At 43.8% G+C, this 20,976-nt stretch overlaps 1 protein-coding gene across 1 annotated transcript in view; it reads left to right on the top strand.

The window, feature by feature from the left end:
* The window catches only part of GMEB1 (glucocorticoid modulatory element binding protein 1), a 30,543-nt gene extending 17,795 nt beyond the window's left edge, over positions 1–12,748 (top strand). The window contains exons 6-10 of the mRNA XM_054999347.1: positions 2,041–2,195; positions 4,619–4,747; positions 6,968–7,105; positions 9,247–9,369; positions 10,870–12,748. Coding sequence (XP_054855322.1) covers positions 2,041–2,195; positions 4,619–4,747; positions 6,968–7,105; positions 9,247–9,369; positions 10,870–11,576 — 1,252 coding nt within the window. The 3' untranslated portion in view covers positions 11,577–12,748. The remainder of the gene's footprint in view (positions 1–2,040; positions 2,196–4,618; positions 4,748–6,967; positions 7,106–9,246; positions 9,370–10,869) is intronic.
* The last annotated feature ends 8,228 nt before the right edge of the window (positions 12,749–20,976 follow it).

Here is a 20,976-nt window from a genome sequence, read left to right as displayed (position 1 = left end):
CATTTCCTCTTCCTCGCTGTGGATCCCCAGTTCACGTCTTGTTCTGTTCTTGAAGGTCCCGACACCCCATCACCAGCATTTTCAGTTTAGTGGGCTGCAGCAGGTAGGGGGAATTAGGAAAGTCCCATTCCATTGATGGAAGTGCCTCTGTGTCAAGCTCCCTTGCCGACAGGTCGGAGCCCAGCGCTGGCTCACCCTCCATCTTCCCTTTTTGAGGTTGGGCTATAGATGGGTCTGTAAATGATGAGAGGAGGGGAGTTCTGCTTTTCTTAGGGCCCTCTCTTTCAGACTACGCTCCTTTCCTTTCACCCCCCAGGAGAGGTCTGGCCCTTCCCTCTTTAGCTTCTCTCTAGCAAGCCTTTTAAAGAATTACCTGGAGGCTAGACACCCCCACACTCACCCAATACCCCAGAACCTGTGGGATGGGCAGGTCCTGGGCCCAATGATACCTCTGCTTCCTGCCCCTCTGCTTCCTGCAATCCCTTTTGGCCTCTAAGGGCCAGGCCTTTGGCCCATGAGCCTTCCCTCAGTTCCATGGTCTTTTGAGAAGCCAGCCAGCTTCCTACAAGTTCCTCTCAGATTTGTCGCTCTGGGCAAGGCTGCAATTTGCCACAAAGCTTTCTGCGGCCCTGAGACGGTTGGGCCTGTCATTGCTGCCTCTCAGTGGCCAAGGTTGAGGAGTAGGCAGTTGGGTAGCCGTGGCCAGCCAAATGCTGCCTCGCCGCTCCTATCGGCCCTGAGTCAGCCCCGTCCACAGTGTCTCTGACAACGAGGCACTGACTGAAGGATGCCGGTCCCACGCTGCTGAGGTTGCCTTTGGCATCTTCGGCCCCCTCGTCCTGGTTGAGTGTGAGGCCAGGTGAGGTCTGCTGGCCCTGGAAACTCTGTTAGTGGAAAATCACCTCTGGATCCAGCCTGTGATATCAGCATGACTGTGTGGGATTTTTCTTGTGTGGTAGAAATACCCTGCCATTGAAAAAGATTGGGTTGGATCCCAATATTTACTCTTCTGAATGGGATTGATTTTCCTAAACTTCTCTTATATTCTTAAAGGGAAATATGAGCAGGATAGCTTCATCCAAAGCTATTATCCCGGATAGTTAGGTTGATCCTCCGTGCTTAGAGACAGTGTACCTCCAAATCTCAGCTGTTGGGGCAGCAGTTGGCAGGGAGGCTTTATCCTCTGCAGCCTGCTTGTAAGCCTTCTGGGGTCATCTGTTTGCTTACTGTGGGAAACAATTTGAGCCAGTAGGTACTGCTGTTATGTTTAAGGGCTTGCATTCAAAGGTGCCCTTCTCGAAGCAGGGACCTTTGGATCCAGTCACGCCCAGGATTGTGGTCAAAGCTACTAACTGGTCAAATGCTGGGACTGGAACCTCTGATGCTGGTTTTTGAAGCATTTTTACATTTGAGTTTGCAGAAGAAATTATATATATATTGCAAATATGTTAATGGCTTCTGTTTCTTAAGTACTGTGATTCTCATTGTAGCTCTGCTAAGCTGGGAGGGCTTGAATATGCATCTGCATTCTAAATAAAATCTGAGTTTCTTCTCTAAGAAAGAGGATGGCCAAGAAGGAGCTTCCAAAAGTATATATTCATTGCATTTATATTTATTTATTTAAAAATTATGTACTCACCTTTTTTTCAAGCATCTTAGGACCCCAACAACAACAGTATAAAAAGAATTTGCTAAATCAATAAGTTTTAAAACAACAGACATACAATACATTAAAACCATATTAAAAATTCTGCCTCTCTTCCATTATGAATGTAACGTGCATAAACATTTTAGGAGGTTTCTCCTCAAAACCATGACATGCTTAGCAAGCTGTATCATTTGACCAGCTGTGGAGCAAAAGTCTTGCCTTCAGCTAAGACTGTATTTTCAGGAAGACCTCAGGAATAGACCTTTCACTTTTCTTGCACATCTCATGATTTTAGAACTATTCCTATGGTGTTGTTATGTTCCTCAGGCAAGTAGCCAAACTGTTTAACCCCTCCCTCTTTTTTCCTCCCTCCCCCCTTTCTCTGTGCACAGAAAGATGATGGATTCTGGGCAAATTGACTTCTACCAGCATGACAAAGTTTGCACCAATACCTGCCGCAGTACCAAGTTTGACCTCCTGATCAGCAGCGCCAGAGCACCAGTGCCCGGGCAGCAGAGCTTGGTACAGACTCCCACCTCCACTGACGGTAGGGCACAGGTGAACAGGTGTAGCATTCATTCCGGCCATGTAGCACTGCTGTCAGCAGTTTCCCTCCAAACTGTTTGTCTTCTGGAACCAAGATTTGTCCCCTGCTTTTTGACCTCTGTGTACTGTAAAAAATTCGGAAGTATTTATTCTTGGTTCATACTGTGCTCAGGCCTGGTGGCTCTAGCTATCACCTTGTTCAAACTGGGAGTGCATCCCTAGAACATGCCCAGTGCTTTTCTGCAGCTGTATGTGGCGGGGGAAGTTGATTAAGGGCAGATGAGTTTCAGCGCATGAAGGTGCCTTCTGCTGAGTCAGACTGTTATGACCTTTACTTTCTTTGGGGTAGATTTTGCCTTTAATCTTCCCCTTACACCCTCTGGGTAGTTTGCTGCCACCAGGAATATATTATTCCAAGATATTTTATTTAAATTTTCCCTTTGATAACGTGCTTAAGCGTCAGGCTCCTTCGTGGTTCTATGTGGCCCTGAGGATAGGAATGGGATATAGCAATGACAGCCACTCTGGGACATAACAAAACAAAACAAACTTTTATTTAGTCAAGAAGCGTATCGGTTTCATAAATGTAGTTCTCGGTTCTTAAAGTTACTTCCTATAAACTCATTCACACAGATCTCTTCTAAGGCTTCACACACAGTTTGCCTCTTTCTCTAACTCAATATTTCTCTTACAGAAATGCTTAAATTTACTCAGGCAGCGCACAGCCAGCCTCGCTTTCTCTGACTCTCATTCACAGAAATATGAAACCTGCTCAGGCAGCTCACAGCTGGCCTCCCTTTCCCTGACTGAGTGTCCTTTCACAAACATGCTCAGTTCAGGTTCCGCACAGGTTATATTTATCTCATAAAACACTTCAGCATATTCAGGCAGCACACAGCCAGCCTGCCTTCTTCTGACTGAAACTTTTCTCTCTTTCCCTGTCCTTCTCAAACTGCATTCACTCCGCCCACCCTCTCAGTTGCATTCACTCCGCCCACCCTCTCAGTTGCATTCACTCCGCCCACCCTCTCAGTCATCAACCAATCATATCACTCACTCATCCCCCTCTTTCACCCCCACTCTTCACCTATCTCACCAAGCATTTAAAGACACATGCACCCATTTACTTGAAATCATTACACAGAGCCTTCGTCGATCAGGGTCAGTATTGTCTGTTGTGATTGCCAGCAGCTCTTGAGGGTCTCAGACAGATACTCACATGTGATATGCCCAGTGGCCTTGGATGTATGTAGGAGGGATATCTCCAGTAAGCAGAATGGGGAGGTGTGATACAGCATGTCGTTGTTTGAAACGTTTAGCTAGATTTAGGGATTTTTTTTAAAAAGTCTGCTACTATAAATACTTCTGAATGCCTTGTTCTTAAAAATTGCATGATGCTTTAAATATTATTTCTTTGCTTTATCGGCTTTTAAGGTTTGTGTTTTTAACATCATGCTTTGTTTTATTGCTTTTAATGTTTGTAATTTTGATGTCATGGTTCAGTTAGTTTTGTAAGCATCTCAGAATGTCTTTTGTTTTTTATAGCAGAGGCAGCGTATAAACCCCATCAATAAATGAACAAATCAGTGCTTGCTCCTTGCAGAGTTTTGATATCACACCTTTTATATAGATAATGGCCAAAAATCATTTACCTACATGGCTGGCATGGTTTAATCTGGTGCGCTGTCCTATGTGAACATAGCATAAGCCTAACCAAAGAGTTGTCCTACTGGGTCAGACTAGTGGTTCATCTAATCGGCACCCTGTTTCCGTACAGTGGCCAACCAGCTGCCCAGCTGGGCTAAGGAACAAAGCCTAGAGGCCAAGGCCTTCTCCTGATGTTTCCTCCTGGCAGTGGTATTCAGAGGTTGACTGTCTCTGGATGTGGAAGTTCTCTTTAGATGTCACAGCTAGTAGCCCCTGGTGGACCAGTCTTGTCCTCAATGCATCTGTCTAATTCTTTAATATGCAAAGAAGCATCTTATATGCAGCTGGTGTGCTGCAGGTAAATGCTTTGTGCCAGCTTCTTTGATGGTGGTCAAAACTTTTACATTGGCCCTCCATTATTGTTCAGGTAGGGTTAGGGTTGCCAGCCTCCAGGTAGTGGCTGGAGATCTCCCGGAATTACAAGTTGTCTCCAGGCCACAGAGATCAGTTCACCTGGAGAAAATGGCTACTTTGGGGGGTGGACTCTATGGAATTATGCCATGCCAAGGTCCTTTCCCTCCCCAAACCCCACTTTCTCCAGGTTTCACCCCCCAGATCTCCAGGAATTTCCCAACTTGGAGCTGGCAACCCTAGGTAGGGTCGACCCATTTCTTTTCTTAGCTTGTGCTTTATGAATCCCCTGACCGGCATAGAGAGGGGAGAAATCCAGTGTGACATTAGCTAGGGAAGCTTTTCATCTCCGTGCTCCTCCTGCAGGAAATATTGCCCAGATTGCTGTGTCTGAGGAAAGCATGGAGGAAGGGATTGAATGGAACTCTGCTCTGACAGCCGCCGTCACCATGGCAACTGAGGAAGGGATCAAGAAGGACCCGGAGGAGATATCAGGTTTGTCTTTGCCGTTTGCCTGTCTGCCTAACTGCCCACCTGTCTGTCTCTGTTCACTCCAGTCATTTTAATAATGCAAAAAGCTACATTAACATTTAAGGTAGAAAACATTTGGGGGGACTGACCCATCCAAATTTGCACAAAAAATCCTTTGCGCATCAGTATGTTGTACAGTCCTTGAGTTTTTCATCAGGTACACTGACAAGAATAGAATTTAGAAATCCCCATATCCAAGAATCTGTAATGTTTCTCACCCCAGCATCTGACAGGCTGCTCTCATCCCCTCGCTGCTCCCCACCTCTCAAGAGTTTTTTTTGAGGGGGGGCTGTCCCTTCAGTTGCTGCTGCCACCTCCTGGGTTTAGCTCCTTTTTCAGTTTAATGCAAGAGGAGCATTTAATAGGGCAGGACTGATTGGTAACGTCGGCCATGGCAAGGATGGCAGGTAGGAACCCACTCAGTCTTTTTATACCTTAAATTCTACTTACTCGACTATTAGCAACTCAGGAGAATTGACAGACTACAGAAAATGGGGGCAAGCTACTAATAATGAAAAATGAAAGCAAAGAAAGATTTCTAACCTAACCTGGAAACTGCAGCACCTGCTGTTCCCTCACACATGGAAAATGCCAATGGGTATATACATAAAGAGGATGCTCTCTGGCTGTCACTCAAATGTGCGTGCTCTCCCACAGAAACACAAACGCACACGCCAGGCAAAGAAAGAATAGCTCCTTCTCCAGTGTCTCCTCCTATGTGTGTAGAAGGTCCTAGCCAGCTTGGGTTCTGACTGCAGAGGCCTGCCAGAACACAGCAGCCAATAACTAGGTGTTTGCACATCGAAGGACTTTCTTATCTGCCCTGTAGGATGTGAAAACATTAACTCTATGGGAGAAATGAGAGTTTCCCAGCCTAACAGTCCTTCTTCATAAATGTCAGTCCTCCGTAAGATGAAAGGTCCTGTGCTGCTCCATGACAGGAGCAAGACTCTAAGGACCCATTCCATTAACAGCAGTCCTTTCCTCTGTCCCAAGGAGTCTCCTCCCCACCCCCCCACTGATGCAAAAGGCATGTTCCTGCATCAGTGCAAGACTTCTTGTGCCAGAGGAAAGCTCTGCCATTTGCAAAATGGATTTACATGAGCCAACCCATCCTTCCTTTTAGTGGGGAAGGAGACATTTTATCTTGGTTTCTAATTTGGAAATTTTAAAAGTTATTTTGTAAGCTACCTTGAACTATGTGCAAAGGTGGGGTTTAAATGCTTAATTAAATTTTAAAAATGAGTAAACGTATATTCAGCATTTTGGATTTGAAGCCTTCAGACTGAAGTTTTGAATAGTGAGTGGATCTTCAATGGTGGGGTTCTACAAGTACATGATTCATTTGCTATCTGTCTTTACTGCTGAATTGATTGTGAGAACTCACAGGAGAGGGGAAAGCCCATCAGTCCCCAGTCCTTCCTCTCTTTGGATCCATCTCTGCCCTCCCCCCATCTAGCTTTGTTCTACTTTGTTTTCCTCCCTCTTCCCCTGGACACCATTTTGGGTCTTGGCGAGCAACGTGATGCCCGTTCCTGCTCTGAACTGCTTGCTTTCCTTTTGTGCCTGTTTATATTTGCCTCATTGTTAAAGCCTCTTCTAAGGCAGTTTGAGAACATTATATATATTTCCTTTCAGTTTATATTGGTGAAAAAACGCAAAGTTCTGATTCACTATCTAGCATGTATAGTCCAAACCACAGAAGAAAATCTTTCTTCATATAATATCTTGCAGACTTAATTGGGAAATGCTGCTTTTTAAATTGCAATACTTTTTAAATTGCAATAACAAATTCCCTGCCTTCTGGATCAAGTTGGATTGGTATAATCAGGGCTTTTTTTCTGGGAAAAGAGGTGATGGAACTCAGTGGGTTGCCCTTGGAGAATATGGTCACATGGGTGGTGGCTGCACCCCCTGATCTCCAGACAGAGGGGAGTTTAGATTGCCTTCTGTCTGGAGATCAGGGGGCGGGGCCACCACCCATGTGATCATTTTCAAGAGGTTCCGGAACTCCGTTCCCCCACATTCCCCCTGAAAAAAAGCCCTGGGTATAATTCTCCTTGACGGTCGCATTCAGAAGCAGTTTTCAAGGATGGCTGCTGGGCAACTGCTTGTTTTCTTGGAATGATGATTTGCAAGAAAGTAATTAAATGGCCTTCCTCTTTCTCTCTCTCTTCCTTGCAGAAGACACCCTGATGTTCTGGAAGGGAATCGCTGATGTGGGGCTGATGGAGGAAGTGGTCTGCAACATTCAGAAAGAGATCGAAGAGGTGCTGAAAGGTGTTCAGCAGAGGCTTGGCCAGTCATCCTTGCTGGTTACTGGTGGGTAGGAGGTCAGCAGCCTCCGCACTGATCGGAAATCATTTGCCAGTGGAATAGATTCAAATGCCTTTTGGATTACCTTTTTTTTTTAAAAAAAGTCAGCTTTCTGTTTCTTACGAGGGGGAAGAATGCTGAGATGTAAGAACAGACTTACCACTTTAGACCACAGGGGAGGGATTAAGACTTTAACTTTCTTCTACGTTAATAATTCCCTGTCAGTGGAAATCCAGCACAACATATGAAGGGCTAGGCTAAACCATCTCTCCCTGACGTAATAATTTTGGATTGCAGGAATTTTTTTATATGGGGGTTGAATATGACTCTTCCCCCACCTGCTGTCTGAAATGGTACAGACCATTTTGCCCCTCTGGAATTCGACGTTCTGCTGCATGCATAGACCAGAGCTGAGATTTGGCAGATCCCAGAGCCCAGCAGCCACCTGCTGAGGCTGCTGGAGCTCAGTTGGTGCAATCACATCTCCTGCCACTTAGGAGCCACGACAGAATGCTACAAACTTGCCGCTCCTGGCCAGGAATTGTAAGAGCCTTGGTGCAATTTCCATGTCGCCCTACTAATGAGGAACTCCAGGACTACAACCACTAATATTGGTGGCGGGAGTAACTTGCATAGTCCCTAAAGAATGCTTATTTCCAAACTGTACCTGTTTTCTCCACCCCAGATTCTGCTTGTGGATGGAGGGGAGTTGATTTCTGCACTTCTTTATCTTGGGTGCTCTCATTTCCATGTTACAAAACGCATACAGCCCAGATCTGCATGTGCAAGCACACATAATATGAAAAACTTTAGATGTTCAGATTTTGTTTTAAGCAGGTCAGAGCTTTTTGAGTTGGTGGAAAATCAGAATACCTCTTCCCTGCTTGCATCACTGAAAAACTTTTGAAGAGCTTTTTCGGCCTGATCCTCAGTTGGGTTGCTACTTTTAAGCAGGCAGAGCGAAATACAGGAGGAAATTTGTAGCTGAGCAATGGTAACTCCTTGCAATGACAGTTCCTCCCCTCCTTGCAAATCTAGGGAGAAGAAAGAGTCCTGCTAGAGAAATTTGTATTTGCTTGTGTCTGCAACTGGTAAATGAAGTTCCGTGAATAAGTTAGTAGAGCATTTCTCAGTCTCTTGTTTCTTGCATCCCACCAATCATTCCATCAAAGAATTTGGGTCCCATCATGATACTAAACAAAAAGCCAACTTTGTCTGAAAAGGGCATCTATATGCTTACAGGCATTCTTTGTAATTTACTGTAAATTTTGAGGTCGTGAAAATTGCAGAAGCACAATGGATAATCCTTGGCAGGTAGGGTCAGCAGGAAACAGCACATCAAAGACCCTTGCTGGTGGGCAAGGGGACAGAGGAGCTTGTCCACTAGAAGGCTCTGGGCCATTGCCCAGGGTGCCAGAGATGGGGGTATTAGGCGCACCAAAAATGGGCAGCTTCTGGCTTCACCACAGCAAGCTGCTCGGAACCCACTTGCCTGCCAGTGCTGATCATGGCAGTAGAAAGTGTAAGGGAGAAATTGCATCAGAAATTGAAAGATGGGCGATGCTGTAGGAAATAATTCCCCAAATCTCCACCGTCTTTTCCTTAGAGCTTTTGAGGATTCCTAGAGCGTCACCCAGAAGTGATGAAACAATCCCCCCACTTTCTCCTGCCAGTGATCAGGAGGTCTGTCCTAGCTGGTTGGCTGGCCTGTGACTTGGGGCGTGCCTGGGCCAGCGGGGTTGGAGGTGTGAAAAGCACTTGGGTTAGCCCTACAGGGGGAACAAAAATTAGGAACACCAAGTGTCCAAGGTTACTATTTATAGGCCAGATGGATACAGATAGATAATCCATAGCAGGTGCAGAGGATTGAGGGAGAGAGAATTCTTAAAATCCTGCATTTCTCCAGTGATATGCATACCACCAATTGAAAAATACTGAGTTAGTAGATGTCTCAGCACACTCACCCAATCTGGAAGTTGTTTACGTGTCTCTATCTCTTTGATAAAAGTTAGGGTCATGTTTAATTACTCCAGAAACCTTTGTTAATCTGAGTGTGGGAAATACAGACAACAGAGTTGTTAGTGGTAGGGGGACCTTTCTGCTTTTTTTGAGTGGGAACAATAATCCATAGAGGTTGTTTCCTGTAGATGCAGCCATTCTGAATAACATCGCTCACACTTTTGGTCTGATGGATACTGTCAAGAGAGTGCTGGACAACCGGAAGAGCCAGACCGATCAAGGAGAAGAGCAATTTCTATATACTCTTGCAGGTAGGATCGGGACTTAGGAAGATCCCTCTTGCAAGGGAAAAGAACTCACGCATGAGGCATTGTACATGCTCCACATTCTGCTTCAACAAGGATGTAAATTTCATTTCATTTTTCAAAGATGCAAATTTTGTTTAGTAAAGCAACCATTTAAACTATCAAAAATATCCTTTAAACATCCTCATATTTACAAACTATCAGTCCACATCCATATTCTTGCATATTGGATTGGATCCTATAACTCTCTACTGCTCTGGGCACCCTGTTTGGGTGAAAAGGCAACATATAAATGTTGTTGTTAATAATAATTGTAATAATAGATGCTGAACTTGGATCCTCTGATTTTCTCCAATAATTAATAACTTTCTGATAGGAAAAAACTCTATGTCAAAGGAATTTTTTCTCTTTTGGAGGAAGATGGTAGAAGGGAGTCGCAGAATCCAACCCATTATCAGCTCTGCTACTGATTTTAGCAAAGAAGATTTAACTGGTTAATGTGTTTGAGGTCAGCCTTGTGAGCAGAAGATTAACAGTAAGGCTAGCAACTGGAGAACACTGCATGGGCAGCCCTTTGCCACTTTTCTATGGTTGGAGGCTTTCAGGCAGAGCCTCTGGCTGCATCCCTACTTACCTGGGGTCATGGGTGCCCTGGCCGGAGGTTATGTAGGGTGCCAGCGGAGCTGATTGGGCATGCAGAAGGGGGCTTGGCCAACCTGAGGGGTGCGAGTGGATTGGTCCCCATGGTAGTTGGCATCCTGTGCTCCTCTGGGCTGCATGGGCGGTTCCTGGCATGGGAGGGGGAGTGAGTTTTTCCTGTAAAATGGGAGCCTATGGGCTACACCACCGCTTTTCACAGCATAACTTTCCGCCACTGCAGGGGGCATTCCCAGACCTGAAATGGCTTAGGGAACTGACTAACTTGTGCCCCACTTCCCAGACCACCCCTCTGGGTGCCAGCACAGGAACTTACACTGCACTTATGCCCATGTCTGGCCGTGGTGGCTGGGTGCTGTTGTAGAGGGTGGGATACACTGGCGTAACCCTTAGTCCGCTCCCTGAGCACTTTCATTCTGGATGGAACTGTAAGTCTGGTGTGCATTTGAATATGAGACTTGCTTCCCATATAAGTCACCTTGATTTCTACAGTATGTGGAGTATGTATTAATAAATAGTGGAGGGGATGAAATCACTGGCAAAGCAGCTTGCAGTGCTTTAACCAGCATCTTTCCGGGGTTTCTCTCTCCTTTTTTTCTCCCCCCCCCCCCCGTTATCTTTTGAGAATCAGAGCTGTCTGCAGAAACAGGCTGTTCCACCCACCTTTCTTCTCTTTCCATGAGAGCAGCAGAAATGGCTGGAAATACTTTCCCCTGCCAAGAAGCTGCTGTTGTGAAAGCATCTATTTCCACCTTCCTATCTTTGTGTTTGGAGAAGCCCCTGCATTTCTTGGCTATTTTCAGTGTTTTTTTGAGTGCTGCATTTTATTTTATTTTTTTCTTCTCCCAGGCCTGGAACGCCAGCTGGAAGAGCAGAAGAAACTTGCCAGAGATCAGAAGACCAAATCGCAGGCGGTTCAGAACGTGGTCCTGATGCCTGTCAGCACCTCAAAGGCTTCCAAGAGGCCACGGCTGCAGCGTCCTGCCTCGGCCACCGTCCTGAGTTCCTCTGCCCCAATCCAACAGCCTCAATACACAGTTATTTCGCCTATCACCATTGCGCCCATGGGGCAACCCTTCTCTGTCAGCAACATTCCCATGGCAACCATCAGCCAAGGCTCCAGCCCAGTGACTGTCCACACTTTGCCATCCGGCTCGCAGCTTTTCCGGTACGCCACTGTGGTCACTTCCTCCAAGACCGCCTCGTCTGACACTGTCACGCTTCACCCCTCCTCTAGCCTGGCCCTGCTGAGTTCAGCCGCCATGCAGGACAGCGGTGCCCTTGCAAACGTGGCTACCATGGTGAATCCTGTGGAACTGGTGGCCATGGAGTCTGGCCTGACCTCCACCATTCAGGCTGTTGAGGGCACCTCGGAGGACGGACAGACCATCATAGAAATAGATCCAGCGCCTGACCCAGAAGCTGAGATGGAGGAATCTGGGGCCAAAGCTGTGATTCTGGGGGCAGAACTGAGGACTGAGGAGAAAGTGGTGGCTGAGGTTGATGAACACCAGCACCAAGTCCATAATGTAGAGATTGTGGTCTTGGAGGACTAGTTGGGAAGTTAACTATTATCTTGGCTGATTGTTCACCTATCTCAATTTCTCTCGCTTTCTTTAAAAAACAAAACAAAACTTCCCATCCAGGTAAGTTTCCGTGGATAATGTTATTTTTAAATAGTCGTTTTCACTTGGATGACAGCAGACCCTCATCTGAACAAAATTAACCATTACTTGAAGGGAGAGAAGAGAATTCTTCCTAAGCAGCCCAGCAAGAAGGGAAGCAAGCCATTGCTGTTGTTGAGAACACGTTTCTAAGAGAAAGGCCACACTCGTTTGAAAAGACTTTTTCTCCATACTTTTTTTTTATTTGGCCTGAATTGTTTTCTCTTAGAAATAGATCTTGCCAGTTACTGGAAATTGATCTGACTGCTGGATATTAGAGGAACTAAGTTCTGTCGTTCCCAGCTAACACACCAGGAAAGGTCTTTCTGTCTTACTGATCTATTATGCTGGGATTTTACTTTGTATAGATGAAAGGAAAGAAAACCTCCTGATTCTAGACATTACAACCCCGTTACCCCTCTCTCAGTGTGGAGTATATTTTATTTTTATTGGCTGCTGTCCTTCACATCTTTTCAGCTACCCATGCAACTGTTGTTCAGGGACCCGATTCTGATCTCTCCCTTTCCAAGCACTTCTCCAGGGATTTTTCTTTTCCATAGGCTCTGTTACAAGACTCCAAAAAATCTCGTAAACCTTACACAGTCACACACACACACACACACACACACACACACACACACACACACACACAGAAAAGACCTGGGGTGGGGGGATGGGAGTAAAGGAGCCAGGCACAGAGTCCAAACACCACCTGCCCTTGGACGGTCTGGATGTATCAAGCGAGGGTTGTGCTGCTGCACACTGGGAGAGGGAGACTCTGTGGTCTGGGCACGTCCTCTGCACGCTGGGAATGGTACCATAATTTTGTGTTTATAACATTTTTTAAAATTGTCTGCAGGATTCAAACTGGTACATCGGTTTGGCAAGGGGACTGCCTGGTTGGTGGGTTTCTGTTCCCCTTTAAGAGGAGGGGAGGGAGTGAAGAAGGGATATTTTCTCAGTTAATTTGTTAAAATCTGGAGAGTGAGAATCTGCTTTATTTTGAAATATTTAAAGTCAGCAGTGAGAAGAAGAAGAGACTCTGGGGGGCATGGGGAGAGTGCTGTCTGCTTATTTTTTTCATTAAAATGTTTTTTTTATTAAAAAACCCTGAAACTGATTATTGGATTGTTTGTAGGTAGAAATCATTCTGTGAATCTGTTAAATGTGTTATTCCAGGTCACCTTGGCACACACACAGCCTGCTTCTCTCCACTCCAAGGAAGTTCTTAATCATACCTTTTAAGTTACAGCTTGGATTTTACTAGATTTCTGTAAAACATCCGGGCTCAGTAGCAACCAACTGTTCAACAAACAATGCAAAACAGAACATGGTGTCTTGATCGTGATGCATGCAATGTAAGATGCAAACTTTTCCATGTGCAGCAATACCAAAAGAGAGAGAGGGATCAAAGGACAGAGATCAAAGTGAAAGAGGTGTGGGTAGGCATGATATAGGGTGGAATCTAATCCATTTGTTTATTACTTGTTACATCTTGCTGCTCCTCCAAATCTCATAGGTGTGGTCATGGACATTTTGGTGCCTGAGATATTTTCAAAATCCAGCGACTTAATCCCCACAGCCCCAACAATTTATCATGAACACAATCCAGTGGCAATACTGTGAATGGTAAAGCACATCTTTCTGCCGGGGGTGGGGGGGTCAGAACGGTCATCCTAGCCTCTTCCGTGGTGCCCAAAAGCACCATCTAATTTGCCTGGCAGAGCTTCCTCCAGTTGGAGTAGGTGATTTAAGAGACCAAGGCTTCCTGCTTGAATCAGGGTTTGAAAGAGAGATGCATAACATTTAACCAATTAAACAATAAGTGTTTATAGAGAGAGAGCCCCCCCCTTAAAAAAAGTTGAGGGAAAACAGCTATAAGAAAACCTACTTATTAAAATTCAACAAGATATAAAATTTAATATACAACGAAATCAAAGTAAATATTATGTAGTTACTTTATGTAAAACCCTAACCTGGATAGCCCAGGCAAGCCTGATCTCATCAGATCTCAGAAGCTAAGCAGGGTCGGCCTTGGTTAGGACTTGGATGGGAGACCTCCAACGAAGACCAGGGTTGCAGAGACAGCCACTGGAAAACCATCTCTGTTAGTCTCTTGCCATGAAAACCCCACCAAGGGTCGCCATGAGTCAGCTAGGACTTGAGGGCACTCTCTCTACTACTACATGTAAAACAGAAGACCAAACGTATTTCAACTATGTCTTCATCAGTACTCCATTATAGTAGTTCAATGTACTCCAATGTCAAAGAATGTTCAAATATAGAGAGAGGATCTTACAGCTTCAATAAATCTTTTATGTAACATCCATAGAATAAAATTTCAAAACTGCCAGTAAAATGTTGCTGCCATGTTGACCCAACTGCAAACAATATTTCTCTTACAGAGTCACCAACAGCCATATCAAAGTTAAGGAATTCATTAAATTTTTCAGTGGAGGTACTCATCGAGTTGCCATAACCCATGATAAAAATATCCTAACTTTACCTCCCCTCATTAATAAAAGGACCTATCTTCAAAATTGCCGAGCAATCAAAAAAGCCTTTTCTCAAGTCTAGGTAAAAGCTATTGGAAAGCATCAGTATTGTTAAAAATAGGCTGTATGTGCAAGTTAAAACTTTGTTCCTACAAGATCCCAGTACAGAAATTATTGGGAAACTGTCAGAGATACCTTTGTATTCCAAAGTTGCTTGTGCCTGCAGATTTCCAATGCTGGCCTTGCTATTCACGGTCTGTACACCAGGCTAACACCAGAGCACATTATTGAGTTAATTTTCCTTTTTAAAAAATCAGTAGCGGAACTGGTAATATTATGAATAAGCATAGATCCAGAGGAGTTAGCTGTGTTAGTCTGTAGTTGCAAAATAGTAAAGAGTCCAGTAACACCTTTAAGACTAACCAACTTTACTGTAGCATAAGCTTTCGAGAACCACAGCTCTTTTGTCAAGTGCGACGTGCATCTGATGAAGAGAGCTGTGGTTCTCAAAAGCGTATACTACAATAAAGTTGGTTAGTCTTAAAGGTGCTATTGCATTCTTTACTGTTATGAATAAGCATGTGACTGGATGGATTGTGAGTTTCTTAAGGTTTAAAGATAAAAGTTGATGGTATAAACAGCTACTTTATTAAGTGAAATTGATATCCCTAGTTTGATCCGGGTTTTCCTGTGTCCAAACCAAACACTCTAGCTGGGGATCAAAATGGCTCTTGAGAGCATAAATTTCAGGTCTTTCCTATGAAGTCAGTTCGCAAGGGACGCTTGTCAGGGATTCAGTACTGTCTGCTCTGACTGGCAGCAGCTCTCTTGACTGCATATACCAGAGATTAAACCTTCTGCAAGCAAAGCAGATGTTTTACCACTAAGCTGCAGTTCCACGCCACTGTGCTATGCCGCAATCCGACCTGTGTATAGCAAGCAAGCCCTGCAGAACTGACCTATCCATGTCTAAACTCAGTAGAGTCAGTACCTCAGCACCCAAATGCCATCCACTGCTGAATGCGCATATGAATGGCCTTTTATCTGTGCCCCTGTTTTGTGTGGATAGAACCACGCACAGCTTTGGTGTGTGAGCATTTTCTAGGGGCTGCCTCACCCCTTGCATTTTTAGATAAGTGTGACAAACATGTTTGCGCGCCCAGCCAGCAGTATCTCTGTTGCCCAAGTAATGGGATTTTGGGATGCAACAGTACTGATTGCATCTAAAATTTCCATTCATGCAAAAGGGGTCGTTTTGGCAATTCCTCTTTCTATGCCAAAACTCCAACTCTTCCTGAACTTTTCGCCCATTCCCCAGGAGCAGCATTTCAGGCTGTGGTGGAAGACAGAAAAGTGCTTATTACACTTTGACTGACAACAGTTCTGTCCTGGTTAATGCTGTTCAAATAAATGGATTGGATCCAGTGATCTGCAGACACAGGGACAGCAGATACTGCCCACCCACAGTCCTTTTGGACCCAAAGGGCAGTTTTATGTTTTTGCAGCCTCCTGACCTATATGGCTATTATTAGGGAAATAAACTTTCTTGGGGTCAGAACTGCTGGGGCAGGAGGATGCAGTAACTATTTGTGATTCCCAGTGCCTTCCAGTGACAGATTGCTGGATCCAACCCATTGTATTGGACTTTGAGAAAAATGGAGTGCACAAGGCCTGCCCCTCAGGTTTGGTGGTTCATGAGAAATTAAATAATTGCAGTATATAAATAATACTGTTGACAGAACAGGCCTTCCTATATTGCCTTCACTACTGGGAGTTGACTAATAATCTCACTTAGGGTCCAGTAACTCCATTTATCAAGTTGCCGAATAATTTACTCCACATTTCTTCAACAGAGAGGCTTACCCAATTCATTGACTTGAAACTTCAGCCAAAGGTAAGTAAATATTCCTCAACAAGCCCCAAGAAAGTTCTTAACAGGACTTGAGGTGCCCAGAGTGCATTTATTCAAAACTTAGTATAAAATTGCTTTATCAAATTAAGGTGCCTTTTGAATTTTAGGCAGATAGCATAATCAGGACACTTTTGATATGGGTCTAAAACAGAAATCAACTTTATTGACACTGTGATCACTTTGGGGATTTTGATAGAGGGTAGCAAGTGCCATCACAAAATGGCTGCCATTGGGGATAAATCACAAAATGGCAGCCATAGAATGGGGGCCAGTGACAAAATGGCTGCTATGGGGCGAGTCCAATCAAAATGTCGGGTGGTTACACAGAATATTCTGAGGTTCCAGATCGATCCAAATGGCTCTCCCTGCAGATACAAATGTGACATCTGCAATCTTGTGAAGCTTGCTATATTCCAAAGCGCCAGAGGAAAGCTGGGGTTGGCTCATTTCTTTGTGGAAGAAATGCTGTTTGGTGAAAGTGTAGGGTTCGTTACCTGAGTGGTCATAAGGATGGGGTTGCCAAGCCTAGAAACAAGAAAAACTATCTGTGGCCACGTCACAGGCCAACAGCTGTGATGTTTTTGTTTGGTATGAACACAGTGGTTGCTAGTCAGTAAGGACTGGCCCCAGTCTCCCTTTTTGTTCTGTTGAGGACCCTTTGGATTTTATTTCCAAGATTCAAGAAGCAAGCAGGCACCAAGAAACACACTGGCAGACATCAGATTTGGAATTACTGGCTCTCATCTTTTTAGCACAAGAGAGCCTGTTCGAACATTGGTAGCTGAGGGAGGTTATAGAATGATGATAAAGAATGAGATTCCTATTAATTAAATTTAATTTATTCATAATATTTATATCTTGCCTTTATGACTCAGTGCAGCACATCTAGGATGAAAATATTTGTGCAACCAGATAGCAAATTTGAAGGAGGTTACTTAACCATTGTTATAATAAAAATGAGACTTAATTAGTTGCAGATGACTCAATTACTGCATGAGAAAATAATTTTCATTCATTTTAAGGGTGTAGTAGGCCCATTTGAAATAATGGACTCCTAATTTCTTAACTGCATACCCTCAAGAATTGGGCTGAGGTAAATAATAACTTTAGGGATATTATTTATGACCTGACAGCCTAACTGGAGGGTAGGCTTTTTGACAAAAGAATACTGCTGCTTATTTTGTATCATTTAATTGTAAAATGGGCCAGACACAAACTGGATTCTTATTATGCTGTTTTTCACCTAAATGAAGACCACTTTTGATAAGATCAGTAGGGGTAAACTGTGGGACAAAAGTTGTGCAGACAAATACAGGCTGTAGTGTGTGCTAAATGGTGTATGGCAGAGAGAGCCCTCCTCAAGTAAGAGTTGACTTATGGCAACCCCTGGTGGGGTTCTCCTGGCAAGAGACTAACAGAGGTGGTTTGCCATTGCCTGCCTCTGCAGCCTGGGTCTTCCTTGGAGGTCTCCCATCCAATTACTAACCAAGGCCGGCCCTGCTTAGCTTCTGAGATCAGGCTCACCTTGGCTAGGTCAGGACACTAGATGGTGTACTGTGGTGTTTATTTTACTTAAAATTTTGTTTAGTGAAAGCCCTATCCTATCAATGCTAGTGTTAACATAAGAAGTATACTTTCTGGTTTAACATCCAAGAATATTCCATTTACTGGGGGGGCGAGAATCGGGTTTATTTATCATTTCATACATTTTTGTCCCCCCCCCCTTCCACTGATGAGCTCATGGTGGTATACATAGTTTTATCCTCCTCTGTTTGATCTTCACAACAACCTCGTGATGTGACAGGCTCAGAGCGAGCCTAAGGTCACCCAGTGAATTGCATGGCAAGTGGAGATTTGAACTCAGGCAGCCCAGATACTACTTGAACACTCTAACCACTATACTGCACTGCTTCTATTTAATCTTAGTTTTTAATGCATTAAAGATAAATGACATATTCCCAACGGATTTCTCACTCCACAAAAGAAATATCCTTTTTTATTTATTTTATCAAAACATAGAGGGGTACAGAAAGAAAAAAAGGAAGGGGAGGGAATGGTAAGGTCAGAAATATACTGATCAGCCTGAGCTGTATAACTGCAAACTTTTAATTAATTTCTTTTTACCATTTATATGCATAGTATTATTTCAAGTGTCCTGCAGTCAGCCTAAAGCAACAAATCCTTTTTGCAGGCACTATGGACCTGTTTTCTTATGTTCTTGTGGACTTAATATGTTTTTTTGTTAAAATAACCCATCATAAACTATGATAACCTGTTATTGTGGGAAGAAAAAGATCTGCAAGATCTACAAAGCTGGATCCAATGACTTCCTCTTCTTCCAATGGAGACACTAGAGAAAAGTGTTTTAGCAGAAGGGAGTCACTGGATTCCATGTAGTGTAAAGGCTGGAAATTTACTCTTCTGCATCCATGGATGGATTTTTAATTTTTAATTTATTTCTTTTAATAGCGCACCTTTCTTACTGAGGACTCAGGGATTACACAAGTACAAGTCAATAAGCACAACTGCTAGAACATTCAGTGAACAAATGTAATAGGGTTGCAGAAATTTGAAATGGGCATAAATCAGAAACAGATGAAACATTGCTGAAAGAAAGCACAAATAATAAAATATGACATCTTTAATGATGCAGAAACTGTCTAGTAGGAGCATATCTACATCAACAGACAGTGCTCAGTAAGCTTGCAGACCCTGTCCCTATCCAAGGCATCTCTCTGATCCAATTCTTACAGCACAGCTCTATTACCTCAGTTCAAAAGCCCTCCTGAATAATCGTTTTGCATAGTTTGTGGAAAGCCAGGAGAATGGGAGTTTTTTTTCGGACCACTTCAGGCAGGCCATTCCATAAAGCAGGGGGGGACAATTCCCACCCTGAAGATGGCTGGTCTCCAACAGCAACCCTTTGAGTCTGTGTTCTATGGGGAATGACTTAAAGCAGTCCAAGGCGCTTCCTTTGATACTTACTTCTGCCTCCAATCTCCAAACATAAAAAATCTTCAATGCAGCTTATTACACAATCAATGGATTCCTTGCGATCTGTAGACATAATGAGGCCGAAGCTTCACCTGTGTTTAAATTCCTCAAATGTAAATTGATTCCCCCATTTTATGTCTGGAGACATAAATGTAGATAGTCAACCCACATAGAAATGTCTCACGATGCAATAATTTATCAGTTCTGAGTGGATCTAAACATTACCTCTTAGATCTGAAACTATGTTTCCCATGGTCATAGATCCATAGGAGTTAACTGTGTTAGTCTATAGTCACAAAATAGTAAAGAGTCCAGTAGTACCTTTAAGACTAACCAACTTTATTGTACCATAAGCTTTCGAGAATCACAGCTCTCTTCGTCGGATGCATCTGATGAAGAGAGCTGTGGTTCTCGAAAGCTTATGCTACAATAAAGTTGGTTAGTTTTAAAGGTGCTACTGGACTCTTTTACTATGTTTCCCATTGTGCTGACTGTATACTTACGTCTTTCCAATAACTGAATCAAAATAACTATAGGAAAAGTTAAGAGATCTAAATAATATTAAAGGAGAATGTTGTTAAATATACAAATAACATGAAGGTTAGACAACAAGAGTGCTCCAAAAGAAGATTGTGCTTCCTTTTTAAAAATCGTGTTCTTTGCGAGGGAAATTTAGTAGTGCTCGTTGATGAGGATTCTAGCAGGTCACTTTGGTTCCAAGCTATGAAGGAATATATTGATGGAATACATTCCTAGATTGCCTTTCCGTCAAGACATCTGTAACAGTTTACAGTTTAAAATCTGAAAAAAAAAGAAAATGCTATGAACAGTAGAAATTGTTTTGGGCCATTGCAGCGGTCGAAGTCCAAGAAGAAGAGCATCTTCCACATAGGGCGAGAGGCTATTGCTCTGCTACCAGAATTCAGACTTGCACAGTATGCATCAAATAGAGTTGCCTACAGGACTGGAGGAAAATGCCCTGTCCCTTTAATAGAGGCTTCATATGTAGAAATAGTAAGCTGAAACTTTTCCTGGTATGGAGGTAAATAACATCACCTGGTAAGTAACCTCCCCTTAAGCCTCTGTTAAAGGGATAGGACCTCTTTTCTCCAGGCAGTTGTAAACTCAAGCAAGAATATGTGCAGGGTATATAGTTCAGTCGTCTATTTAGCAATGTATGCATGTACATCCTCCTTTTGATTAAAATTTAAAAAAGTGAAATTATCTAAATATTTCTACATTTTTGGCCTACAAGTAAAAATTCAAATTCTGAGAACCAAACATGTATAAAAGATTTTCTAAGAGACCCCAAGGTAAGCCAGCCAATCTATTTTAAATAAGTAGGCCAGTCAACCTATTTTAACTAGGTAGGACCACCTCTAAGAGCTAAGCTACAAGTGACGCCTGACACAGGTTGGACACTTGTCAGCTTCCCTCAAGTTTTGATGGGAAATGTAGCCGTTCTGGTCTTGCAGCTTGGCTCTCCATTTTAGAGCAGCAGTCTATGGGAGGGAGAACATGCGGTCGGGAGGGGAGTGCAGGCATTGGGCTGTCACCGGGGGCCCCCCTTCCCCTCCGCTGGGGGGGGAGGGGTTCTGTAAACTTCAATTAAATGGAGAGCCAAGCTGCAAGACCAGGACGCCTACATTTCCCATCAAAACTTGAGGGAAGCTGACAAGTGTCCAACCTGTGTCAGGCGTCACTTGTAGCTTGGCTCTACAGTTTCACCCCTGGGCTACTGCTATATGTCTTCTTAGGAGATGATGGAATGAACCTCTGGTCTGGGTATGTCCCTTGCTGCCTTCCCCTCAGGGCCTTTCAGCAGCCTCAGCTGGCTTCTCTGTTGCCTTAGTGAGCCTTTCAGGCACAGATGGCTTGAGCACCCTGACAT

This window comes from Eublepharis macularius, chromosome 15 (genome assembly GCF_028583425.1).
Source record: "Eublepharis macularius isolate TG4126 chromosome 15, MPM_Emac_v1.0, whole genome shotgun sequence".
NCBI classification, from domain to species: domain Eukaryota; kingdom Metazoa; phylum Chordata; class Lepidosauria; order Squamata; family Eublepharidae; genus Eublepharis; species Eublepharis macularius.
The sequence above is the reverse complement of the archived record's forward strand: the minus strand, read 5'-3'. Positions and strand labels throughout refer to the sequence as shown.